Source organism: Leucopleurus acutus (assembly GCF_964270905.1).
Source record: "Leucopleurus acutus genome assembly, chromosome: 1".
NCBI lineage: Eukaryota > Metazoa > Chordata > Mammalia > Artiodactyla > Delphinidae > Leucopleurus > Leucopleurus acutus.
This window is the reverse complement of record NC_139142.1, coordinates 47,393,973-47,421,335: the sequence shown is the minus strand read 5'-3', so window position 1 is coordinate 47,421,335 and position 27,363 is coordinate 47,393,973. Positions and strand designations below refer to the sequence as shown.

The following is a 27,363-nucleotide window of genomic DNA, read 5'->3' as shown; positions in this document are numbered from 1 at the left end:
TAAAATACGTGGTTGGGCTAGATCTTGTGTGTCTACGATCCATTTCAGCTCTAAATGCCATGATTCTAAAAATGCCCTGGAATCTACCAGATCTTATAAAAAGTATTCCAATATCTTTAGGTGCTTAAAATATATTCTTTAACAACCATATTTCTTCTCAATGTCTAAGTCACTATATATATTCTGCTAGCTGTGTACATGGCACAGGGGAAGTAAGTGTGGATCATGAGATTTCACAACACAAAAGTCATCACCACCATACAGCTAAAAGACAACATTGGAAGCAGGAGGCCACAAATTCAATCACTCAACAAATATTAACTGAGTGCCTATTATGTCCTTATTGTTAGGATGACCACACAAATGACTGTTCAGACTAGGACTCTTTTGAGGATAAAAGGGAACACTAAAATAACTGAAATGATACAATTTTTTGAAACGCTTATGTACTGAATTACAACGTTGTTTCATTATACTGGTCGACCTAAAGACAGTTCAATTCAAAAACTACTTTCAAAAATGAAATTCTGGGCTTCCCTGGTGGCGCAGTGGTTGAGAGTCCGCCTGCCGATGCAGGGGACATGGTCCGGGAAGATCCCACATGCCGCGGAGCGGCTTGGCCCATGCGCCATGGACGCTGAGCCTGCGCATCTGGAGCCTGTGCTCCGCAACGGGAGAGGCCACAACAGTGGGAGGCCCGCACACCGTAAAAAAAAAAAAAAAAATGAAATTCTTTTATACATAATTAAGTATTAATGCATAAAGGGATATGATGTATTATTCAGCCTACTCTCAAATGTTTCAGAAAACAATAAGAATATGTATATACAAAAAGCATGCTGGGCTTCCCTGGTGGCTCAGTGGTTGAGAGTCCACCTGCTGATGCAAGGGACACGGTCCGGGAAGATCCCGCATGCCGCAGAGCGGCTGAGCCCGTGAGCCATGGCCGTTGATCCTGCGCGTCCAGAGCCTGTGCTCCGCAACGGGAGAGGCCACAACAGTGAGAGGCCCACATTCCGCAAAAAAAAAAAGCATGCTAAAACAAATGAGGCAAAATATTAAAGATTAGTGAATGTTTATAAAGAGTGTGCAAAATGCCTTTATATTAATATTGCTACTTTTCTATAAGTTAGACGTTATTTCAAAATAAAACGTTAAAAATACTTATCAAAAAGTAAACAAAATTGTTCAAAAGATAACATATACCTATGTATTTTAATATACCTATGTATATTTAAAACAAAATTTTTTTAACTTTATCATTATAATTACCTGAATATTAAAACATAAGTTAAACAAAATAACTTTTCTTAGTTCCGACTTCATAATTTAATCAGCTTTGTAAGTCACGTCTGTCTCAAAACTATGTCCATTGGCATTTTTTCTGAAGAAAAATAATTTTTCCAATATGCTTATTATTTTCAATGTTTCATAAAATTGCCCACAATCGTCTTCAAAGTTAATTTTAAGGTTAATTTGAAATAATCCATACCTTCAACTGACTCTTCCCTGCAGATATAATTTTTAATTGAGAAAATATTCTCTTCAGGTAAATATATGAAAATGTTTTAGCCCACATATTTTCGCAGTTCTATTCTTTGCCTCTAAAGTAAATTTCTTCAGTAAATATTCTAAGATAAAACTCATCAAATAAGTTGTCTTTATTTTTTAAATTATTTTAAATGTTTTGCCAAATAGAGATGCTATGAAATTGTAAGCCTTCTCAATTTCATTCCATTTCAGGTCAGAATATAAATTTATCCAGCTAAAAGCAAGCATTCAACAAGAGGAGACTCTTCCCACAAGGGGAGATTCTCCAAAATACAATTATAAAATTTCAGAATTTAATCTAGTATACCATTTGAGCTTTCCTCACTTAATGTGTACAATTCCTCCCTCGTTTTCATAGGAATAAATAGTTAAGGTCTTTGTTTACAAGCTTTGTTATAATAAGTGCAACTTGCTAAACCTTCAAAAGCTGAAATTTGTTTTGTTCTTTTCTTTAAGCATTCCATTAATTCATACTTTGAAAAATGATTTTCTACTGATTTTGAAAATGCAACCAACATTTAGAGGGCTCATTTATTAAAAATCAATCAACACCATAGAAGGACGCTTGGGTTATTTTACAAAATAGCTCTTCAAAGGCTCAAACATTTAAAAAATTGGATTGATGATGGACAGCAAAGAAAGTCCTAATGCCATGCTAAAGTAATATTCTCTTCAGCATCATCTTCATTTCAAAACTTTATAGTCATTACTTAGTGTATATATAAAAACAAAAACCTACATATTTGGGCAATTACCACTTCTATCTTAAGTGGTAAGATATCAAGCATGTTTGGATGCAATTATGAATTATGTATGTACCTCAACCAATTACAAATTCATTTCTGCTCCACAGATTTCTTGATTTAGTAAGGACATTGTTTTTACCAGGACATTGTTTTTTTATCAAAATCTGTAGTTGTATTATCACCACAAAACAAACCCTTTGTCTTCAATTTTGAACTTTAAATGAATTTATACTAACATTCAGTGACAAGTGTTTTCCTTCAACAGAGTGAACTTCCGAAAGTTTTACTTTGAGTCCATCAACTGAATGAAAAAATCAAACAATTTTTGGAATTAAATGATTTTCTATTGGAAACAGCTGATAATGGCATCATCTAATTACGTGCAAAGCTCTGCACTGGAGCCAACACATTAATAGCTATGACTTCACTCTGTGTATGAATAAGAAAATGCGGAATCAAAAATGAGCAAAATTACTTTAGATCTAAGGTGGAAAAAGTGCAGAACAGTGGTTGCCTCTGGGGAAGGAGTACGGATTGACTGCGACAGAGTATGAAGCAACTTTCTAGGGTAACAGTAATGTTCTATATTGAAACACAAGCCTAAGTCACACGGGTGTATGCATTTAACAAATGCACACTTAAGATTTGTGCACTTCATTGTATATTAATTTTATGAAACATACACGTAAGCAAATATTGGACTCTACTTAATGATATACTTCCAGTTATGTATATATCTAGTTAATGACATATAGTGAGGGCAATGTGTACTGATGCTCACAATTTATTTGAAATGAATCAAAAAAATAAGATGGTTTAATGGATGGCTAGAAGGATCGACAGATGGACAGATATGTGGTAAAGTGAGTTTATGAAAATGTTAATGGAAGAATCTAGGTGATTAGTATAAGAGTATTCTCAGGAAAATTCCTTCAACTTTGCTGTATGCATGAAAATTTTCATAATAAAATATCAGAAAAATTTAATTTAGAACAGTTATTTAGCCTAAATGAAAAATCACATATCCCAGAATGATACGTAAATGCACTGTCTCCAGCTACACGTGTCAAATTGTCATCTTAAACGCAGTCTTCTTAGAACAAACACTAACTTACAAAGAAGATGCTAAGGCTGTGTCAGCAGATCTGTGTGTTTGGATTTTCATATGATCAGTGATACTTCCATGGCCCTTATGGAGGGTAAACGATGACCTTTGTGCAAGTTATATGTCATCATCAACTGTTCTAAGAAATGGAAATTCAGTACTTCATTTTTCATTAAACATGTACTTCCTTTTTCCTCTTTCAGTTATTTCAGGCAAAAGGATTCATTGTAAAATTTTAAAAGTACTAAATAGTAATAAGTGGTTGATTTGCACTATGCAATAAAGGATAAAGCCACTATAAAGGACTACTCTCTGTATGCAGGATTGCTCATCCTCTGTTTCCCATACATATTTCTCATAAGCCTAACCTATAATTTCCCAGGTTTTTCACTGACCAGTCAAATGGCAGCTTGGCAGCTTAAGATATATCACAGGTAGGACACATACCACAGTACAAATGGCTGCTAACTCCAAAACCAGCAGCATAGCAGTGGCCAATGCTTCTCCCCCCACTTGCCAAGACTGTAAGGACACAGGGAGGGGGAAGGGTAAGCTGGGACGAAGTAAGAGAGTAGCATGGACAGATATACACTACCAAATGTAAAATAGATAGCTAGTAGGAAGCAGCCACAGAGCACAGGGAGATCAGCTCAGTGGTTTGTGACCACCTAGAGGGGTAGGATAGGGAGGGTGGGAGGGAGACGCAAGAGGGAGGGGATATGGGGATATATGTATATGTATAACTGATTCACTTTGTTATACAGCAGAAACTAACACACCATTGTAAAGCAATTATACTCCAATAAAGATGTTTAAAAAAAAAAAAAGACTGTAAGGAGTTAGCTGTCCCCAGCCATTTGTGACTGACTGAAATTATTTTATCAGTAGTCACCTAGGATGTTGTCTTTGAAAGAAAGGTTTAGTTTCCTTACATCTAGAAAAGGTCAGGAGAGGAAGGACAAGATATTATTGGTCATCTTTGTGTTGAAGTAAGAAGTCTTTAGTGTACATACATCTGAAATATTATATAAGAGAGAAGACAACAGAGGAAGCTAGAAACACAAAGCATTTGGTCAACCAAATCTATCCTAACTTATTTTAATGCAACTGTTAATATTTTATTTAAAAAATTTAAAACTCGAGCCAAATAATAAATCAGACAGGATGTCAGAACAACAAGCATAAACTGGTTCTGTCCCAGGCAAACCTTGGCATATGGTCACTTTATTTGCTCTTGTTACTAAATAAAGGCTTTGGACTTTACTCCAAGGGAGATGGGACACTTTAAACAGAGGAGGGATACAATCTGATTTCTTTGTTTAAAAAAAAAAATCACTCTGGGGCTTCCCTGGTGGCGCAGTGGTTAAGAATCGGCCTGTCAATGCAGGGGACACGGGTTCGAGCCCTGGTGTGGGAAGATCCCACATGCCGCGGAGCAACTAAGCCCATGGGCCACAACTACTGAGCCTGCGCTCTAGAGCCCACGAGCCACAACTACTGAAGCCCGCACACCCTAGAGCCCACGAGCCACAACTACTGAAGCCCGCACACCCTAGAGCCCGTGCTCCTCAACAAGAGAAGCCACCACAATGAGAAAGAAGCCCGTGCACCACAATGAAAAGTAGCCCCCACTCGCTGCAATTAGAGAGAGCCCAAGGGCGGCAACGAAGAACCAACACAGCCAAAAATAAATAAATAAATAAATTTATTGGAAAAAAATCACTCTGGCTGCTGTCTTTAGAACAGACTAATATAGAGAGCATGGTTAGAAGTAGGCAGACCATTTAAGAGGCTACTGCCATAATCCAGACAAAAAGTGATAATGACTTGAAATACAGCAGTAGCAATAAAGATTGTAAGATTCTGGGTGTATTTTAAAACCCTGTAATCAAAAATTGAATTTGTTCACCAAAAAGACCTCGAAACAATGACAACCCAGTAAGAATTAGCACCGCAATAGCTCAGGTTATGATCACTAAACACCATTTCTCACTAAAAGAGCTAAGCGTTCCATAGAAAAGTGGTTAATTCCAAGACTGAAGCACGAAAGGTACAAACTAAGCCTAGGACATCTTTTCATAATGGAAAGCAAAAAAATCTACTAAGACTACTAGGATCATCTCAAAAGGCAACAATTCCTAACTTGAAGGAGCTTCTCATGGCCAAAGATGGAACTCAAGTATTGAAACAAATAATGACTAAATGACTAGAGAAGATTCCAATACATTAAATATGTCAAAACTTAAGTTCATATTAATACTTAAAAATAAAAACCTTATTGGGCAACTTTGGAGGGTGCTGGGGCATCAACTCATAATTATTCTGAAAACTGGTAAACAAAGGAAAAGAATGAAGCATTTATTCTATGTGTTCTAGATAAACTGTATTTCAAGGCATCCAAAGAGTTGACAAGAAAAGGTCTTTATACAATAATAATGGATAGTTAGTATAGGAAAAATGATAAAATTAGAATATCAATATTTTCAAACCCCTAATGAAATAACGCAACTAGGTAATAATCATCAAGGCTGGTAAAACCTTCAGGTAAAAAGCTAGTAGGGAACATTATAATGGACGTATAATGACCCAAAAGATCAATCTTAACATCATGAAAAAAAGGAGGAAACCAGACATTATGTGATGCAATTGTAAGTACACAGGAACTCTAATGAATATATATCAAAAAATTAATCTGAATCTGATAAGCCTTAATATCTAACTACAGGGCACCACATGCAAAAGAATGAAACTAACCCCTTTTTTACCCCATGTGCAAAAATCAACTCAAAATGGATTAAAGGCTTAAACTTAAGACCTGAACCCATAAGAAAACATAGAGGGTAAGTTCCTTGGTACCGGACTTAGCAAAGGTATTTTGGATTTGACATCAAAAGCAAAGGCAACAAAAGCAAAAATAAACAAATTGGGACTACGTCAAACTAAAAACCTTCCGCACGGCAAAGGAAACCAATAACAAAATGAAAGGGCAGCCTACCGAATGGGAGAAAAATATGCAGATCAGTTATCTGGTAAGAGGTTATATCCAAAATATATTAAAGAACTCACACAACTTAATGGCAAAAAATCAAACAATTCAATTAAAAACTGGGCAGAGGAACTGAAAAGACATTTTTACAAAGAACACATACAAATGAGGTACCTGAAAAGGTGCTCAGCATCACTAATCATTAGGGAAATACAAATCAAAACCATGAGACAACACCTCACACCTGTTAGAATGGCCATCACCAAAAAGACAAGATAACCAGCATTGGCAGGGATGAAGAGAAAAGGCAACTATTGTGCATTGTTGGTGGGAACGTAAACTGGTGCAACCACTATGAAAAACAGCATAGAGGTTTCTCAAAAAATTAAAAATGGAACTACCAAATGCCCGAGCAATCCCATTTCTGGGTATATATCGCAAGGAAATGAAAACAGGATATCAAAGAGATATCTGCACTCCCATATTCATTGCAGCATTATTCACAATAGTCAAGATATGTCAACAATCTGTCTGTCAATGGTTGAATATAAAAAGAAGATGTGAGATATATATATATGATGAAATATTATCCGGCCATGAGAAGGAAGGAAATCCTGCCATTTGCTACAACATGGATGGGCCTTGAGGGCACTGTGCTAAATGAAATAAGCCAGACAGAGAAAGACAAATACTGCATGGTATCACTTATATGTAGAAACAAAAAAAAGGTCAAACTCATAGAAACAGAGAGTAGAAAAGTGGTTGCCAGGGGCAAGGAGGTGGGAAAATCAGGGAGAGGTTGGTAAAAAGGTACAGACTTTCAGCTATAAGATGAATAAGGTCTGAGGATCTAATGTGTAACATGGTGACCACAGTTGATGTATCATTGTTGTTGTATCATTTATATTTGCTGAGAGTAGAACTTAAATGATCTCACCAAAAAAAAAAAAAAAGATAAATATGTGAGATGATGGATGAGTTAATTAACTAAATGAGAGGAATCCTTTCAAAATGTATGCATGTATCAAATCATCACAATGTACACTATAAACATCTTACAATTTTATTAGTCAACTGTACCTCAATAAAGCAGAAAATAAGTAATTTTAAAGGGGAATCTGACTCTGATAAGCTATAATACTTAACTACCAGTTTATGGAAAATGAAGAGAGTGATGTGTTAAATGACATGACAGGGATACAATCACTAAATACATAATGTGGGAAATTCTATAGGATATTGATTCATTTCCTTCAACACATAAGTGGCAAAGAAAGAAAAAGGGCAGTGGGGTGGGGAATGAATCTAGATTAAAAGAGACTTAAGAGCAAGAAATGTTCAAGTAGAACCAGAAAATAAAGAAGTGCTATCAAAAGGGAAAAAAAAACAGTGATGGGGGTATGTCAAAGGGACACAGGAGCCAACTGAAACAGCTCCCAAGTGTGAAAACTGAAACGATATGAACAACAAAATAAAGGAGTACTAGGTTATAATCCACGATAGAAAATAAATACCCACAAGACAAAGAAATGATTGAACAAATAAGGAAATGGAGGGAAAAGATAACAAATCTCTCACACTGAAGAATTCCAAACAATTTATACCCTCAAGGAGATGAAGCACTCCTAAAATGTGGGCGGGGCCTAGTAACTTCCTTCCAAAGAATAAAGTATGGAAAGGGCAAAAAAAGAATAAATCTGCAGTGGAGAAAGCTGACAAAAAATACCGCAGCCAGGTGATCAAGGTTAACATTAACAGTGATAAGTCATGTTGATAGTATGTACCCCTGATATAGGATGTGATGAAATGGCACTGTTTCTTTTTTAACCTCTGTGGTCTTCTTTCCAAAAATACATAACCCCAGTCTAATCATGAGAAAAATATCTGACAAATCCCAATTGAGGGACACTCCACAAAATACCTGACCAGTACTCCTCTGAAACACCTTATCGAAAACAAGGAAAGTCTGAGAAACCGTCACAGCCAAGAGGAGCCTAAGGAGACATGACAACTAAATACAATATGGTTTCCAGGATGGGATCCTGGAACAGAAAAAGGACATTAGGTGGAAAACTAAGGGAAATCTGAATGAACTTTAGACTTTAATTAGTGATAACATGTCAAAATTGGTTCATTAATTGTAACAAATGCACCATACTAATGTAAGATGTTAATTATAGAGGAAACTGGGTATGGAATATACGGAAAAACTGTACTATCTCTACAATTTTTCTGTAAATCTAAAACTATTATAATTTTTTAAATTTATTTAAAAAGAGAGAGAGAGAGACAGAGACATCAACCAAGCGCAATGTGTGGAATATGTTTGAATCCTGTTTTAAATCAACTATTAAGGCACGTATGAAACAACTAGAGAAATTGGAACCCTGACTTTGGTTATGTGGGGCTTTTTTAGTGCTTTTTGTCTTAGAGATGTATATGAAGTATTTGTAAACAAAATGAGTTATCTCAGATTGGCTTTGAAATAACTGGGAGAATGGAATGGGAGGTACAAATGAAACAAGATTGACCACATATTGGTAATTGCTAAAGCTGAGTGATGGGTACACATGTTTTATTTTGTTTTCTTCCCTCTACTTTTACCTTTCAAGCTTTCTTTAATAAAGGGTTAAAGAAAAGAAACAAAAGAATTACAGCCACTGAGTACAAATAACTTTCAAGGGGTTTCACTGCAAAGGGGACCAGAGAAGTGGGGTAGTAGCTGGCAGGGGAAGTGACACATTAATGAGTATATGTACATACCTTGTAGCTTGCAGATTTAATTCCATCAGGAACTTCATCCTAAAAAAAATTTTAAATGCTTTTAGATGACATTTATTCTATCTTCTGAAAAAATATTTTAAAGCTCTATGATTTATAAGAAAAATTCACAGAACAAATTACTGAAGTTAACAGATTATTTTTGAACTGAGAATAGTTAGGCAGTCTTTATGTTATTTCTTAAAAGTAAACAAAAAGTCCGGGCTTCCCTGGTGGTGCAGTGGTTGAGAGTCCGCCTGCCGATGCAGGGGACAAGGGTTCATGCCCCGGTCCGGGAAGATCCCACATGCCACGGAGCGTTTGGGCCCGTGAGCCATGGCCGCTGGGCCTGTGCGTCCAGAGCCTGTGCTCCACAGCGGGAGAGACCACAACAGTGAGAGGCTCGCGAACCCAAAAAGGAAAAAAAAAAAAGTAAACAAAAAATCCAACAAGTTACGCTATGGATTATACACATGTTATATTACAGCACGGAAATGTAAAAATAGCCACTTAGCCATTATTCCTTTTTTTTTTTTTAAGTATGCGGGCCTCTCACTGTTGTGGCCTCTGCCACAACAGAATACTTAGCTATTCTAATGCTAAGTATATTCAGTACATTCCTGAAATAGATTACACCTGCCCAAAGGGAAGGACCCACACAGGGACAATCACTTTATTGTGTACTCTCCTACACTCTGAACTAGGTCAATGTATAGTCTTTTCCTATGACCAGATATTTAGATGGTTTCTAATTTTTTCATATAATAAACTATGCCAAATTTATAGACTGATTTCAGCAGAACTGACATCTTTACAATATTCAGTATTGCTTTATGGCCATCTTTGGACATCTATCTAATTATTTTAGTAAGTGAAATTCTTAGCAGAATTGCTAGGTCAAAGGATATGTACCTTTTTTATTGTTTGGATACATTTGCTGAATTGATCTCCAAAAAGACTTAGCCACCAGAGTGCTCATTTCTTATTCCCAGACTAACACTGGATACTGTTGTTCTTTTTCACATTGGCCAATTAATAATGGAAGTGAAAGAACATTGTTCTAATTCACTGTAAAGGGGATAAATAACTGGCCTTTCGACTGACAGAGAGTCCAGCCTCTATGGGCAGCCAATCTGAGAATTCCTAAGTAAAGCCAGTGGTTTTGTCCAGACCCTTCCCAAGGAAGAAAATTAATACATCCACAGAAAAAGGGAGAGATTTTATTTGTACCTCAATTAATTTCATTTTTTTTTAATACCACAAACATAACTTTGGGTAAGACATAAGAAGAAAAACAAATATCAAGCCAAAAGAACTATTAATCTCAGTAATAAATCAAAGGATTATATTAACCACAAAATTTAAATTCTATTATTATGAAGACAGAATAATTCAAAATAGGTTTTATATTTGTAAGTTTAGGTTTTTAATATGTTAATTTTAAACAACATTATATTTAACCTAAGGATTGAAATGTTATTTCAGTTATACTGGCCCCTTTCAAAAGTCACAATTATTCAAAAAAACATGTGACAGTTCTTAAACGTATACACTGTTCTTACCGATTGACAAAGCTTGACAGCACAATCCCTTCTTCCACACTGGCTGATATCATTCCAGAAAGGACACGGCCTTTTCAGGTTTACCTGTAAAATAAAATATTAGAAAAAAGTTATAAAAGAATTTTGAGATTATAACAGACAGATGTGGAATTATGATACTATAACCTGGTCATGTTATCAGCTACAATTATTCTATTTCTTCCACTATCAAATTTCAGTGGTGGTATAAGTGTGTAGCTGGTATGAATAAATTGGTAGACTTGGTTAAAATGACAAACTCTGCTACTAAACAGACTCTGAACAGATGGCAACGGGGAGCCAAAGTAGCTCATGTTATCACTGCTCAACTCACAGTCTTCTTTTTTTTTTCTTTTTCAACTCACAGTCTTTTAATGAAAGTAACAGCTAACAGACAATTGTGAACTCAGATTGTAACTACATACTCCAATGATGAGGTTTTCTCAACTCTTTCAATAGATATCTCAAGATAAAATGTCACAAGTGACTTGTTAGAACAATACAGGTCAGAACAAAGTCATGCTTCTTCTCAAAAATATTTCTCTTTTTAAATTAATTGGAGTAAATCTGATGTTTTAGAATGTTATGAACAACTCATGACTTTGATAACGATATAACAGTTTCTGTTCTGACTTCAATTTGACCAACTAGGTTCTAACTCTAGTGTTCAAAACTCGATTACTGAAATTAAAAGTATCCAATGGGTCGTTTTAGAACCATATGGTTCATTCTTGTGAATTGAATTTTCCTAATATAGCCTTGCTCAATTTTAAATAATAAGCACAATTTTGAAGCTTAGTGATTCCTAAGAAAATGTAATTACCCATTTAAACGTTAAGTGTTCCTATACCAAAAAAATTGTTTTAAATACCTTGTAATATCTAAAGTAGTCGCTTTCCAGGAGTTTTTGAAGTCTTGGGAAAAGCCTGTAGTTATTAAATTTATCAATGGTTTCAACATCACAGGTACAATCATCCAAGTAACCACTAACCTGTTACAAAGAAAATGGAATATTATATCAAAATGTCATAGACGCAACAGGGTTTTTTCCTTACATGGTTATGATAAAAGAGCCCTTTACTCAACCAACCCCTAGCTTCCCGCCTCCCCATAATTTTCTGAGATGGGACATGACCATAATCTAGTGATGCTATTGCTCTTACTATATACCTATAGGAACACAGTGGATACCTTTTGTAGGGTGGGTGTACTGAGCTCATAATGACACACATACCCCCAAAGAGTTGGTCCCCTGCAGCCACTCTATAACCCTGCTCCCCAAGACTGACCGGGGTTGGGCATCTAAGCCAAAACAAGTCATGGTCCCCTCTCCAGGAATCAGGAATTGAGGCTAAGAAGGAGCAATGTCTCCGTCACTAAACCAGTGAACAAGTAAACTCAGACCATATTCCATCACATGAACTGAGGACCACGTGAGCCAGTTGGTAGAGAGAGGAAAGATTTTTAAAGACACAGAGAAGCAGAGGTAGGAGATGGAGAACATATGCTAGCTGGATTCCCTAGGGTTTGCCTGCTCCCACTTCCACCATCTTTCCTGAAGCCCAGTGGCATTCCCATCCTTGGTTTTTCTGACTCTATATTCTTATAATTCAGTTGTCTCTGTCTTTCCCTTATTTTAGTTTCCCACAGGATGTGTAGGTCACAGACTAGCTTGGTGAATGTATAAAAAGAAGTGATATTGAATTTATAAGAGAAACAATAACTCATTATAAGGATCTAACAACCCTCAAATATTGGCCATGACAATTTTTATAGATTTGAAATGGTACTTAGAAATGACTTATCCTTAGCAACACTGAGATAGCAAATTAACCACAAAGCCAATCCTGATCTTCAAGTGCTTAAAACCAATGTCTTAACTGTATTTACTAAATCAAACTATTAAATCATGTTATAATTAGAGGCAATGGGAAATCATATTATAATCAGACATTGTTAACAGCTGTGAAGCTAAAATTCTGAGATGTTTATTTGGGACTAGGCAAACACCTAACAGAATTAATTAAGCAGTGCTTTTAAGTAAGTAAAAAATATATTATGATTTTTTTAAACTAAAATTTTTATTTTTTTAATATACAGCATGCTGCAGAAAAGAGATCCTTATACTTTGGTCTGAATATTTACATTATAAACCACTTTGGATTATATTTTAGGGGAGTTATTGACAATAAAAAAATAATTTAAAAATCTGTTGGTAAGGAAACAAATTAAGAATACTTCATTGAAATACTAAATTTAGGTGTTTTCCTTTTGGAATATGTAAAATCCTACACTATCTTTTAATTTTAGAACATCACAAAACAGTAATGGAAAATTTTCACCTAAGAGATAAGAATACTTGGGATGATGACGGCAATATTCAAGAGCTAAGTTTTTTGCTTGTTTGTTTGTTTAGCCAATTTGCCTAGTCTTATTTGTTTTGGACTAAAGAATTCAGTTTCTAGAAATCTGATCTACATATTTTGTCACTGTAATAACTATTTTCATTTCATACGCAAATGTGTCCTTGTTTCCTGTAAAAATTATCTGAGTACACAAGAATCTTAGAGTCCTAATTTTGGGTACCAACAAAACAGAAGTGCTTCTAACCCAGATGGTTTGATTTTTCACACCTCTTTCTTTTGAGCCTTCAAAGCAAAACTTCTAAGAACATAAAATAAGCTACTGTTTCTCCTCTTGGACACAAATGATTATACAAAGAACAACAGGCACAAAGGCTGCAAAGGCCAAAGAGACACATGCCAGATAGAGATATTAAATCACAAAAGAAAAAACACAAAAATCTTAAGAGGAAGGGTTTGAGGCAATCCATTTCTCCCCCCACCCCAGGAATTCACTTTTAAGGTAAAAATCTATCCTCCCCTCTTTTGGAAAGCTGCCCCTCAGGTACCACTCACCCCCTGCTCAGTTAACTGTCTCTCGTATGTGTTCCCATGACACTCCACATACTCCTACACAAGAATTACCTCACTGTACTGAATGTATCTATCTCACTCCCACCCACTAGAGTTAAGACCCTTGAGAGCAGGCTCATGTTTGTTCACTTTTGTATTCCCGGTACTGAGCACTGTAGAAAGCACACAGTAGATGCTCAATAATTATTTGTGGAATGGGTTGGTGAATGAATTAATGAATGCTGTCCATTGTCACTCTCATTCACTGGAGCCTAGCACTGCACTGCCTAATTATAACTATGTACTTCCATGTCACCTATGGTGGTGCTCAGTGCCAGACCATGCCAACTCAAGGGGCAGGAATGCACTCACAGAGCAAGGAAAGCAAGCAGCAAAGGCAAACAACCCTTTGTGTCCAATATTCTACGGATCTATATCCTAATTACAAAGGGAATGATAAGAAGCCCCACATCAGAAAGAAATGCAAGATGCCTCCAGAGCAGAGGTGGCTTATAACCTAGAGGCCACAGAGGAAGAGAAGGCAGGACAATGGGAGATTTAAAAATCTCCTGCCCCTTACCTTAGAAATTGAGTAGGAGGTATTACCAACGACAATGACAGGCCACAGGGCAGCTAAGGAGGTACAGCAGCGGGTGAAAGGAGTTTCACTGGATGGAAAGAGTCCAGCAAAGGAGAGGCAGGCAGATACTTGGAAATCCAAGCCATCTGACTGTTCAAATAAGCTTGCCAACAGGCAGCAGAACCTGATCCCTGCAAGGAAGTCTGGCAGGTATGATTCCAGGCCCAGTTCTAGAAAGTAGAGAACCAGGCATGTTACCAGAATAGAGTCTCAGGAAAAGTCTAAGGCAGAACTCCAGTTGATGGACCCAGGGCAGAACCTTGGAAACGAAGCAAAGTCCTATTACCTAAACTAAGACCAAAAGACAGGTGCTGATTTATAAGAAGAATGGCTTGATGCTGTACTTCGAAAGGTGCTATGGCTGCATAAGTAACCACTACACTATCTCCCAAAGTGAAATAGAACTCTGGCCCTACCATAGGAATCCAAATCTTTTAAAAATGCACCCCCCTCCCCGCCTCTGCAACATACACACAAAGTGCTTGATGAATGCTAAAATTTGAAGCTCGCTGCTCTAGGCTTCAGGTGACGATCAGCTTTGGTTTTGTGGAGGGCCAGACTAATAGGAAGCAATGGAAAGGCCCTTGTTGAGGGTGGTGGATATAAGGACCAAGGTAGGCCTAACACACAATATCACCCAGTTTAAAGTCCTGGTCTCTTAAGAGCTGGAAAGCCTTTGAAGGTCTTCTCTTGCTATCTTCAGAGCAACCCAGCAATCCCCTCCCTCACACACCCTCAAGGGGAGGTAGTGTATAACAGTGGATAGCAGGCAGGCTCTGGAGTCAGGCCTTCTAGGGTAGAATCCCATCTCTGGTACTTATTAGCTGTTGACATTGCCCCTGCTTTTTAACTTCTCTAGGCCTCAATTTCCTATCTGAGTACAAAAATAGAAGTAACAGTAGTTCCCATCTCAAAGAGTTGATATCAAGATAAAACGACCCACAGTAAATGCCCAATAAATGTTGATCATTACTATTACCCTACCACTGCTTAAATGCTTCCAGTGACAGGGAGCTTGCTATTCCCCCAAAGCAAAAGGCCAGGTTTGCAGTTAAAATTCTCCAAACATTTTACATCTGAAGCTCCAGTGCAACACACAACTAGATAACCAAATGTTAGCTCCATTATTTCTCCATTGACTCTGATTGGTTTGGACCAAATACCAAAATACAAAAGGCAAGGGAAAAGAAAATACACTGGCCTGCTTGTTCTCTAGTTTTTGGATAGAGGTATCCTTTACTTTGCAATGAAAGACTAAACAAAAAACACTTTCTAAATGGTCTTCCTGTGTCCCAACAACTTCCAGTCCTACCATAGATTTTTTTTTCCAAAGCACTGTAAGAATACATTCCTCATACTTGTATGAAATACCTTTCAAAAGTGCTCAAAATGCGCTTTATTTGGCAAAGAACTGCAGTTGTGCTAAATTTTATTGAGTTTTATGACCATTAGAAAAAAAAAAAGAACATGAAAAACATTCATTCACTGACAGAGCAGACTGGGACAACTGCTAAAGAAAGAATAGAAACACCAAAAGATTCTATCCTGGCTAGTAGGCACCATTCTAAGAACATGGAATGCTATGAGCTATTTCTTCTTTAAAGTCTTGGTCTTGCTAGAACTTTAAATTGTTGCTAAATGACCCAAAGTATGGCAACCAACGTTAAATACACTTTGGTCCACTTGCTTTGTTCAGAAAAGCCTGGAATGTTGGAAGCATTCACAGTCAATGGACCCCTCTCCAGTATAACCTGTTTCAAAGATCCCTCTGACTAAGTATTAATCCTGGACTTATTTCCACCCACCACTTAGCATATTCTCAAGTGTCTCTTCCATGGCCCAGCCACTCTGACTAACAAAAACTCTTTTTTTTAAATTGACCTAAACAAGACACCCAGACAAGTCAGACTGCTAAAATACATGAATGCAGAGTGTATCTACAACGCACTCCAAAGGAAAAATAATCCACCTTTGAAGTAGCTATGATGGACTATGTGAACTACTCCCCTTTCATTAACCTGATGGAGATTCACTGCATTCAAGCAAGGGGATCTGAGGGTTACCAGCATTAGCTCTATTAAGGGAGATAAAACATTCTGAGTATAGAAGTTTACAAACTCATCTCTAATTAATTTTAAAAAGATGAAAAAGATGTCCATACTGACTCCGTATCTGGGCTTCAATATCTCTTCTGAGGTGATTTCTTTAAAATGCATCCTGGGATTCCATGAATTGGAACTAAAGTTCTGTTACATTCGTTCTATCTAATGGTGCATAACGAGGAAATAATTGTCACAAAGGAATAAACTCTGAAAAATCTTCATTTACTTGAAGCCCATACGTACTACAATAATATTTTGATTTAAAGAAAGGGTGAGTCCTGCTTTATGGGGTTTTTACACAAAACTGTACATGTGTTAGACTTCACAAACTTGTATACCAACGGGGAAAAAAGCCAATTTTCTGTGTAAAAAAATTTTTTTTAACATTTTTTAACAGAATGATACAGGGATTGGGGGAAAGGGAATGTATATAAGGAAGATTTATAAGTTCCAGACAATTGATCACTTACTTTGAGCAGCTAAGCTGAAGCACTATTCTCAAAAGAACTTACAACATACAGTGAAAATGGTTTTAATAGGATGCGATGTCAACTAACAGGCATATGCAATAACTCAGGGGTCCCCAACCCCGGGGCCAAGGACCTCTACCGGTCCGTGGCCTGTTAGGAACTGGGCTGCACAGCAGGAGGTGAGAGGAGGGAGAGCCAGCGAAGTGTCTCTTCTGCCGCCCCTCATCGCTCGCATTACTGACTGACCATCCTCCCACCCCACAACCCCGGCCCCCGTCGGTGGAAAAACTGTCTTCCATGAAACCAGTCACTGGGTCCAAAAAGGTAGGGGACCGCTGCAGTAACTGACTAAGTTTAAATATTCATTGGAAGCTGTCAACCCATCTTCAATTAAGAATATACTTCAGCTCCTGTAGTGTTCACATCTTGTATTATAATTTCCCTAACACTTGCTGAGCACCAATTATTTACCAGTCTCCGTACTCTGGAGTGTCAGGAATTGGGACTAAATTGTAACTTTTTATTTTTTGATCTCTCAAAACTTGTTCATAGTATAATAAATGCTTATTGAATTTAGTCTGATTATTTGTAGAGCTTTGTACATTTTACTTCAATGACTTTCTAAGGTCGAATAACTAACTACATGCTGCTCTGGCTCAAATCACAACCCCTAAGTCAGGCACCCATGCAACAGTGTGGTGAGGGGTGATGGTGTGGTAACTCAAGGCAGAAGTGGTAAGAGGCACAGGCAGCAGGAAGGAAGAAAGGGATGTGACTATAAACGAAAAAGAGTCAACAGGACTGTGTGGCCAGTTGGAAACTGCAAATAGAACCAGACAAGATTTGAACTTGTATTTCCAAATCTCAGGTGAAAATTTAGTTTCTAGCAATATTTACTAACTTTTTAAATTTTAAAAAAATATCTAGGATCCCCACCTCTTCCCAAGCCCCAAAGAACATGATGTGCTGAACTGTAAGCTCTTCAGAGCAGGGATTATGCCATAGTTATTTCTGTATTCCAAACTCTCAGATCAATGTACATAGTGTTTATAAATGTTTTTTGAATGAATAATTTGTTCCTCCCCTTATCTTTTCTTTCTCCACTTTTTTCTTTTATCTGCCTCTCCCTCTGTTTCGGTGTGCATGTCAATATGTTTGTCTCCATCTTTCTCTTCATGTCTATTCGTCACAGTCCCCTCCCTCCTTTCCTCCCCTTTCCCCCATCCCTTCTATTACTGAACATAATTAGAACTAAGGTACACATGTTTCATTTATTGAATTGGAATTGATGGTCTCTGTTTTTAAGTTTATTTAACTAAACCATTTTAAATTTCCCTTAATTTTTTTTTACTCATTTTATTACTTTTTAATTTGGCTCTGGAAAGAAAAACAGTCACTCTTGTTCTAAAAGAAAATGAAAGAGGTCTAACAGATTTTTGTGTATTTTAATCTTGAAAATATTGTGAAAGAGTAAAAAAGCCTAACACTAATCAGAAGCAAAAGTAAATGAATATAAAAAACTAAAAGCTCCCCAATTTTAATCAAATATCTAAAATGGTTATGGGGGAGGGGAGTGAACGTTTAAAAGTTCAACATGTACTTTTATTCCATTATCCAAATCTCTAGAATATAGTTGAAAATGTTACAATGGAATCTTTCTGCACTGAATACCTTATTTTTATTTTTTTTTTGCGGTACGCGGGTCTCTCACTGTTGTGGCTTCGCCCGTCGCGGAGCACAGGCTCCGAACGCCCAGGCCTGGCGGCCATGGTTCACGGGCCCAGCCGCTCCGGGGCATGTGGGACCTTCGCGGACCGGGGCACGAACCCGTGTCCCCTGCATTGGCAGGCGGACTCTCAACCACTGCGCCACCAGGGAAGCCCTGAATACCTTATTTTTAAGTCCACTTATTTCTAATTTACTTATTTTTAAATGTTTAAACTTTGTGATACATTATATTTGTAAGCAGAAGAAAAATTACCCTTTTTCTTTTAAGTACTTGATTGTATACTGTTTATAATCACTGAAGGTAAAGGAGCTTTTCAATCTCTTAGTTATAAAGCAGCAATTTTCTTTCAATTTCTCTTACACCTTCCCAGTTATCACTCACCCCAACTTCCAAATCACTCAGCAAAAAATAAAATCCAAGAATTTAAAGCAGTGAAAGAGATGACACCTCTTCTCATAATATTTAAATTCTTCTTTCCTCTGTGAAATAGTATTACCCCCCCTACACACATAAAATGTTATTTCTGATAAGTTAATAGTAACGTCTACTTAAAAGGGACAATTTGGATACCCATATCTCAATTTTGTATAAAATGTAATTTTTATCAACAGAAGCCAACCAAAAGTGACTTTAAGAATAATGATATTAAAATATCAGATATTGTGGGCACCAAAAACCTGTAACTTTCTTTGAATTTTTTTCTCAAGGAACCCACATCTCTTACTAACAGAAGGAAATAACCATAATAAGCTTGTAATTAAACTTGTGCACTGAGGACCGTTCTCCCAATTCAGACCGGCAATATGGATATCACGGTAAAAGAGTCTCACTACATTCAGGAAAAACAAAGGACACATAGGGCGAGTAGTCACGGGGCAACCGCGGCCCCCAAGACACCAGGCAGTTAGGCTTAGACACAGAAAAGCCACACGAAGGCATTCTCCTGCCTGACAGGGAGATCTGAGGGCAGCCCCCCTGCAAAAGCCTGTCCTGGCCAGAAAGGCTGGAGAAGACATCCAGCACAGGCACAGCCCACACTGTTCCAAGTCAAATTAGAAGTCAGGAAGACCCAGGTTCTGCGAAAATAAAAATACTGAGTGTGACTGTGTGTGTGCGTGTGTGTGTGTGTGTGTGCGCGCGCGCACACCTTCCCCGGGCAGGGAAGACCAAAAAAGACGCACAAACCAACTAGGTAGAAACAGCGGTGCACCCACACCTCTCGTCCCACGCCTGATCGGAAGCGCGGGAGGGCGATTCGACGTCGGTTCAGGCTGTTTGGGGCGGGGGGGGGAAGGGGGGAACCGGTCCACACCAACCCAGGCGAGCTGCAGAGGATTCAGCCCCTGCCAGGGAGCAGAAGCACAGGGGGTTCCTTCCGGAAGGGTGGAGATGCAGAGACGCACCCCCAGCGCCCCACCTGCCCGGGCGCGCGGGACAGAGCGCACGGCGGAGGCAGGGGTCCCGGGACCCGCAGCGCCGCCACGCACACCCCTCACCTGGCAGAAGCACCTCTGCGCCGCCGTCTCCGGGGGCTGCTGCCCGCCGTGGCCCGAGCCCAGCAGCCCCACGGCGCCCAGGAAGCCGATCAGGAAGCCCCAGCGGTGGTCCATAGCCGCTCCGGGCGGTCTTCGCGCCGCGCCTCGGAATCCCCAGCGATCGGGAGCAGGCCGTGAGTCCGCAGATGAAGCCCGCGCGGGCCTGCCCCCGGCCGCGCCCCACCTCCCGGCCGCCTCCCAGGCCCGCCCTCGGCTCTCCAGCCTCTCAGAAGCCGCCACTTCCCGGTGCAGCCTGCGGACGTGCCGGGGACCCCGCGGTGGCAGTCCGGGGCCTGAGGCCCGCTTCCTTCCCCACGCGTGAGGCTGACGCACCAACCCGCTTCGCGGCTCGGCCCCTCCCGGCGCGCCGCGCCCGCCCCCGGCCCCTTTAACTCCCGGGGCCCGGAGACTGGAATGGGCTGTCTACCCCCAGCCCCGCGTGGGAGTCGGGGTCCTTCCCGCTCCGAGAGCCGAGCCGGAGCGAAAGCTGGAGGGGTCTGTGTCTTCCGGCAGGTCCCCGCCCCAGCCTGCTCACTCCCAGCCAGTCCTTCCGTATCTCAGTGCGAGGAAATCAAACTGAATTACGTGTGCACAGTGGCCCTGGCTGAGTCCTAGGCTGAGAAGGATATTCGTGATCATCTATCTAGACCAGGGCTGCATATCTAATCTAGATTTTCTGGTAGTCACATCAAAAGAGCAAAAAGAAACAGGTGAAGTTAATTTTAATAATCGATTTTATTGAAACCATTATGTGCAAAATATTTCAAAATATACTCAATAGTAGATGATTCATAAAATATTTTACATTTTTTTATTTTTAGCTTTGAAATCTGATGTGTATTTTTTACGAACTAGCCACATTTCATAGTCAGATGTGGCCAGTGGCTACTGTGTGGACAGAGGGGGAGATTACTGTTTTTTTTATAGAAGGGAACAGGCCCAGAGAGGTGAGGCAATGTAAGCTATAGGAATGGGAGCTGGGCAGTGAGAGAGCCAGGTCCTCTGATCCCAGCTGTGGGATGGGTCCATCAGCTTTTTTTTAAGGATAAATTTTCAAGGTGAAACTGGAAAACGTTCCAACATCTTACATATTACATTAAAAGCTAAAATATTTCTATTTAGTTTTTTGGTAAATCTTTTCCTGTTTGTTTCTGCTTCTGTTTTTTCTTAAAAAGCCATCACTTATTGACATAATTCTAGGATATAGTAGGCCTCAAATAGATATTATACACCTATTTTCTAGCTGAGAAGAATAGGCATAGAATTTATATACGTTATTAAAAATCACTTGGTATGGTAGGGGTGAGACTCAAACCCTATGCTCTGTCCATCACTGCCAAGTGAATTGACATGTAATTAAAAAGTTACCAATCATCTGACATCCTGGTGGGCCGGGGAAGCTCTGATCTTAGTATCTACAAAATGCAATGTGTGCATATTAATACAATCTCTCGCTTTACTCCGAAAGTTACTTTTTCACTATACTGTGTATGGGTTCTACTTATCCTTCTAGGGCCAGACCCAGCTCACTCAATCCCTCATCATGAGTCTTCCTGGTTTCCTCTTCACCCAGTTCCACTGGGTGGAACTTACACTCTGCCAGATTGAGCTTGACGTTAGAGATATAAAGATGTATAAAACCCAGTCCCTGCACATGGATGGACACCCCATAGAATTTAGTATGTAATCTTTTATGACAGTTCTACTTTATGTTTCTACCACTGAACTGTAATCTCTTTTAACTCCTTAAGCAGGGATTATGTCTCAAACATGCCTGTGACTCCCAGAAATCTTTGCACACGTTTGTAAAATGAATGAATATATTTCATATGGCCACAGTATTAATATCTGAAGATTAAGCTATCAAAAATGAGAGACACAGTATGAAAAGGGGGAAACTAAATGAATAAAGCCTAAAATTGCAGAAAGAAGCAATCTGAACATCATCAGCTCTGGATTTCACTCTGATGCAATAGCCCGTAATTAGGGAGAATTTAAAAACATCAGTATTCCCAGGATGAAGACTCTAGTCCATAAGATTCAAATTCTTGCCCAGAACAAATTTCTAGCAAACTTAAAATCAGAAACAATCACCATATAAGACAATTTTTTTAATTTATTGTCTTTTTTCCCCAGCCTTATTGAAGTATAACTGACAAATAAAATTGTCAGATATTTAAAGTGTATATCTAACTGGTTTGACATACATATACATTGTGAAAGGATTCTCCCCATCAAGTTAACCCATCTATCATCTTACATATTTACCCTTTTCCCCTCCCTTGGTGAGAACATTTAAGTTCAACTCTCTCAGAAAATATCAATGATACAATACAGTGTTATCAACTATGGTCACCATGTTACACACTAGATTCTCAGAACTTATTCATCTTATAGCTGAAAGTCTGTACCCCTTTATCAACCTCTCCCTGCTTTCCCAACCCCCTTGCCCCTGGCAACCAGTTGTCTACTCTCTGTTTCTATGAGTTTGCTTTTTCATTATTATTATTCCACATATAAGTGATACCATGCAGTATTTGTCTTGTCTGACTTATTTCACTTAGCATGGTGCCCTCAAGCCCCATCTATGTTGTATCAAATTTCTCATGCTGGATAATAGTCTATTGTATATGTATACGACATCTTCATTATCCATTTATCTGCTGACAGACACTTAGGTTGTTTCCATGCTTTGGCAATTGCGAATAATGCTGGATGGATGTGGAAGTACAGATATCCGGGTATATACCCAGAAGTGAGATTGCTGGATCTTACTTTATTGTCTTGAAAATTATATTTTCTCCTACCAGATTTGTAAGTGATTTTAGAATGTGTAAAATACAGTTTTATACATACTGTATAAATATTACTGACATTTCCCTGAGAACCCTTTTGAGTTGGTCCTTTGTGTGAGTTCACTTCTTCAACTCTGCCTCCTCTCACACCATCTTGCCTATGTTAAGGCCATGAAATAACCGATTAGTTATCAAATAACTAGGGAGCATCCACAGGGTACATAGTTCAACCTTGGATTTCTGAAACTACAGCCTCCCATATATTATAACTTTGCTAAACAATAGTAAATTTTTTAGAGATGAACAAGGCCATGGTCTTGTTATTCTAATACTAGTGATCATAACAATAACATGACTTAGATTTAATGTACACAGCATTTCTTGACAGAATTCTGTTTACTCTGCAAATAACAGCTATTATTATTTTTTTAATGACCAAAGCAGGAAATGGCTTGAGTCCAATTTCTCAAAATGGAATTTCTGTGGGAAACTTCTCAGTACATGAACACTTTCTGACGTTGAATTGACTAGAAGGAAATGATTAAGGAAAAAAATGTGATCAAGGAAAAGGATTATTATGACACACAAGATGAAGAAAGGCTAAATAACCTAAAGGTCTGGTTCTGATACTTGATTAGATCTATGTAATATTTACTGAATGTAAGTGTGCACATGTTGTATTGCTAGACTTTTCTATTGGGCTGCTTGACATCATCTGAGTTGGGGAGACGTGCCACCTAAGCTCTGTCATCACCTTCTTTACCTCAGGTTCCTGAAAGGATGAACTATAAATAGTAACTGACTTCACTTCCTAACTTCGGGATCATACCTTAGCCAAATGTGCAGTCTGGTTGCCAACTCCACTCTCTTACTCTTCTTTACCTGACCTTCTTATTGGCAAATCTAATTGCCATTTTTCATTGAAATCATAACATCTCTGCTGCATTTTGACAAAGCAGATTCCTTCTTTCTTTGATTCAATTTCCTGTGCACTGAACATTCCAGATCCTCCTTATAGTTCTCTGATATTATTTAACTGTCTCCTTCATGGGCTTTCCCTGAGCCTTCCTTTAAGATGTGAGTGTTCCCCAGTGTTCTATCCTTTCTTCAGTGCTTTTCCTCATCTATACTCTCCCCTGGAGAAACTTGCCCAATCTCATGATTTTAAATATTTCCTTTATGCTAATGACTCCCAAATCTATTTTTCCAGTTCAGATCTCTTCCTTGAGCTTCAAAATCCAGCTGCCTATTGAACACAGCCATCTGGTTTTCTCAGAAATGTTTGATCACATTGCCATACGTATCTAGACAGCTAGAAATCAGGAAACCATCCTCAGTCTCCCCCTCTCTTTCACCTTCCATAACCTATTCTGTCCTGCCAGTTCTGTCATCAGTTTATTTCCTCCTCTCCATCTTTATGACTAAGGACTAGTTTCAGCCCTGATTATTGCTCACCTGATTTATTACCATATTTCCTTAACTGATTACCCAACTTCTAGGGTTGTACCCCTCAAAAAATAGTCTTCCCTGCTAGCCTGGTTTCTCAAAAATGTAAATCACACTTCTGTCTAAAATCTGTGATGCTCCTGATCTGATGCTTCTGAATAATTAAATTCAAGATTCTCAGCACGACATTCAAGGTCCCTATCTATTTCTCCAACTTCACTTCCAACACCTCTCTGCCTTATAGTTAGTGAACTGCTAACGATTCCTCCAGAGACCTTGTTTCCAGCTGCAGCCATTAGAAGTGCTGATGAAATCTTCTAGATAGTGAAAGAAAAAGACAAAATGGCAGAAATAGATGAGAAGAGATAGAAAAAAAATAAGGGGACTAATTCAAGGAGAACAGTCTGACTAATAAGAGTACCACTTAGAGAGAACATGCAAACACAGGAAATAATCTTAGAAGTAATTCAAGAAAATAGCCAAATGGAGGGATGGCTGTCTAGATTCACTGGGCATACTAAATGCCCAGTCAGTGGATGGAAAATGTCCCTAACAGAGACAAAAATTTCAAAAAGAACAAAGAAATCTTGGTTCCTGACAAAGAATTGAGAATCAGAAGGGTACTACAGATGAACTGGAAGCTACAGGACCATAGAGCAAGGCCTCCAAAATTCTGAGAATTCTATAGCCGGCCAAACTATTAATCAAATATGAGAGTAGAATTAAGATATTGTTAGATACAAAGAATAATGTACATCTTTAAATCCTTTCTAGGAAAATTCACTGAAAGGATATGATCCAACCAAACAAAGGAGTAAAACAAAAAAGAGGAGACCTGGGTATCAGGAAAGAGAAGATAGTACACAAGAGAGGAGCTAGGAAAGTTCTAGAAGGGAGTTATGCAGCAACCCTAGAAGAAGATGGAGGCCTCCAGTAGGGGTGTCTCTAGTTAAAATTGGGACTGGAGGGATACCTGATGTGACTTTCTGAAAAACACTATTCAGAGGAATTTTACAATTGTATTGTAAATTTGGGAAGAAAAAGTGATTTTAAAAAATAGCTAAGCATATTTTTTAAATGAGGCAGCTTTTAATTATAGGACGTTCAAAACAATTTTACAATAAAGCAAATGTAACTATAGTATATTGCTTGACTTGCATAGCCCCACGATAAGACAAGTGCTGGACAGTGATTTAACCAAAACTTGTATATATTGTATATGGGGGGGTGGAGGTAGGGAAAGTGGGAATCTGGAATAATATAAGGGTGCTGAATCTTTATCTTTCTTATTAGGAAGTCAAAAGATAAAGCCTAAAATTGACCTAACAAGAAATAGCAGCATAAGCATATTAGTTAGAAATGTGGAGATAAATACAAAAAAAAACAAGTTAAAGAATTGGAGGGGCTTCCCTGGTGGCACAGTGGTTAAGAATCCGCCTGCCAATGCAGGGGACACGGGTTCGAACCCTGGCCAGGGAAGTTCTCACATGCTGCGGAGCAACTGAGCCCGTGCTCCACAACTACTGAGCCTGCACTCTAGAGCCCGCGAGCCACAACTACTGAGCCCGTGTGCCACAATTACTGAAGCCCACACGCCTAGAGCCCGTGCACCGCAACAAGAGAAGCCACTGCAGTGAGAAGCCCGCGCACTGCAATGAAGAGTAGCCCCCGCTCACCACAACTAGAGAAAGCACGCACACAGCAATGAAGACCCAACGCAGCCAAAAATAAAAATTAAAAAAAATTAATAAAAAAAAATAATTGGATAGTGGGGCTCAGGGATAGAATAGGTTGGGGCAGTAGACTCCTCTTTTTCAATCTAAGACTTGTAGTACTAAAAAAAAACTTTATGTATTACTTTGATTAAAGAAGAGTATTTCCCAGAAGCTAGGAATTCTAACTTCTATTTCTACAACAACATCTTGCTGCTCGGCCATAGACACATTCAATTAAGTGCATTCTGGTAAGTATTTGGGGGTAGATATTTGGAATGACAAATTTCTAAAAACTCAAGTGTTATAGCTGATATGTGAGCAAAAGTAGTTGCTACTTGCCTATCTGGTACTGTTTCTCAATTCTCTCTAGAAAAATATCAGTTCCTGTTGTATTAGTTATCTGTCATCATGTAACAAATGACCACAAACTTAGTGGCTTAAAACAACAAACATTTATTATCTCAAGTTTTTGTGGGCCAGCAGTTCAGGAACAGCTGAACTGGGTTGTATGACTCAGTCTCTCATGATGTTGCAATTAAGACTAGAGCTTCTGTCATCTGAAGGCTTGCCTAGGGTGGGAGGCTCTGCTTCGAAAATGGCTCACTCACATGGCTGTTGGCAGGAGGCCTCAGTTCCTTGCTGGCTGTTCATTTCCGTGTGGGTCTCTCCACAGACCTGCTGATGTGTCCTCTTGGCATGAGAGCTGGCTTCCCCCAGAGGGAGTGGTCCAAGGGAGAGTAAGGAGGAAACTCCAACGCCTTTCATGACCTAGGCTCAATGGTTGTCTACTGTCACTTCCACTTTATTCTATTTGTCCAGAACAAGTCACTAGATCCAGGGGAGGAAAATTAGGCTCCACTTCTTGAAATGGGAAGTATCAAAGAATCTGTGTACATATTTTAAAACCACAACACCCATCAATGCTACATTATACGTTAGTAGGTTAGGAGACTATCCTTAAAAATGATATTTTGAAGATCTAAAAAAATTTCATCACTGTATGTTATGACATCACTTTTAATGATCCCTCCTTCCAAAACTAAGATATACCCTACCTTGTCACCTCACTTCTTCTCTATTCTACAATATTTTAAGTTCCTTGAGAACCGATGATATTTCTTAGTCTTTTTGTATCTCTGCTTACCTATCATAGTGTCTAACATATTCACAAATTCATTCAATAGTATATATATATATATATATATATATATATCTCCATCTTCTGGGGATACAGTAATGAGCAAGAAATAGTCATAGTTCTTGTTTTCCTGGAGCTTATAGTCTACTA

General features: G+C 38.6%; 1 protein-coding gene across 1 annotated transcript in view; it reads right to left on the bottom strand.

The window, feature by feature from the left end:
- The window catches only part of ERO1A (endoplasmic reticulum oxidoreductase 1 alpha), a 43,794-nt gene extending 23,366 nt beyond the window's left edge, over nt 1–20,428 (bottom strand). The window contains exons 1-4 of the mRNA XM_082832610.1: nt 20,081–20,428; nt 11,600–11,719; nt 10,711–10,794; nt 9,152–9,190 (exon numbers count right to left, since the gene is read on the bottom strand). Coding sequence (XP_082688736.1) covers nt 9,152–9,190; nt 10,711–10,794; nt 11,600–11,719; nt 20,081–20,194 — 357 coding nt within the window. The 5' untranslated portion in view covers nt 20,195–20,428. The remainder of the gene's footprint in view (nt 1–9,151; nt 9,191–10,710; nt 10,795–11,599; nt 11,720–20,080) is intronic.
- Between the last annotated feature and the right edge of the window lie 6,935 nt (nt 20,429–27,363).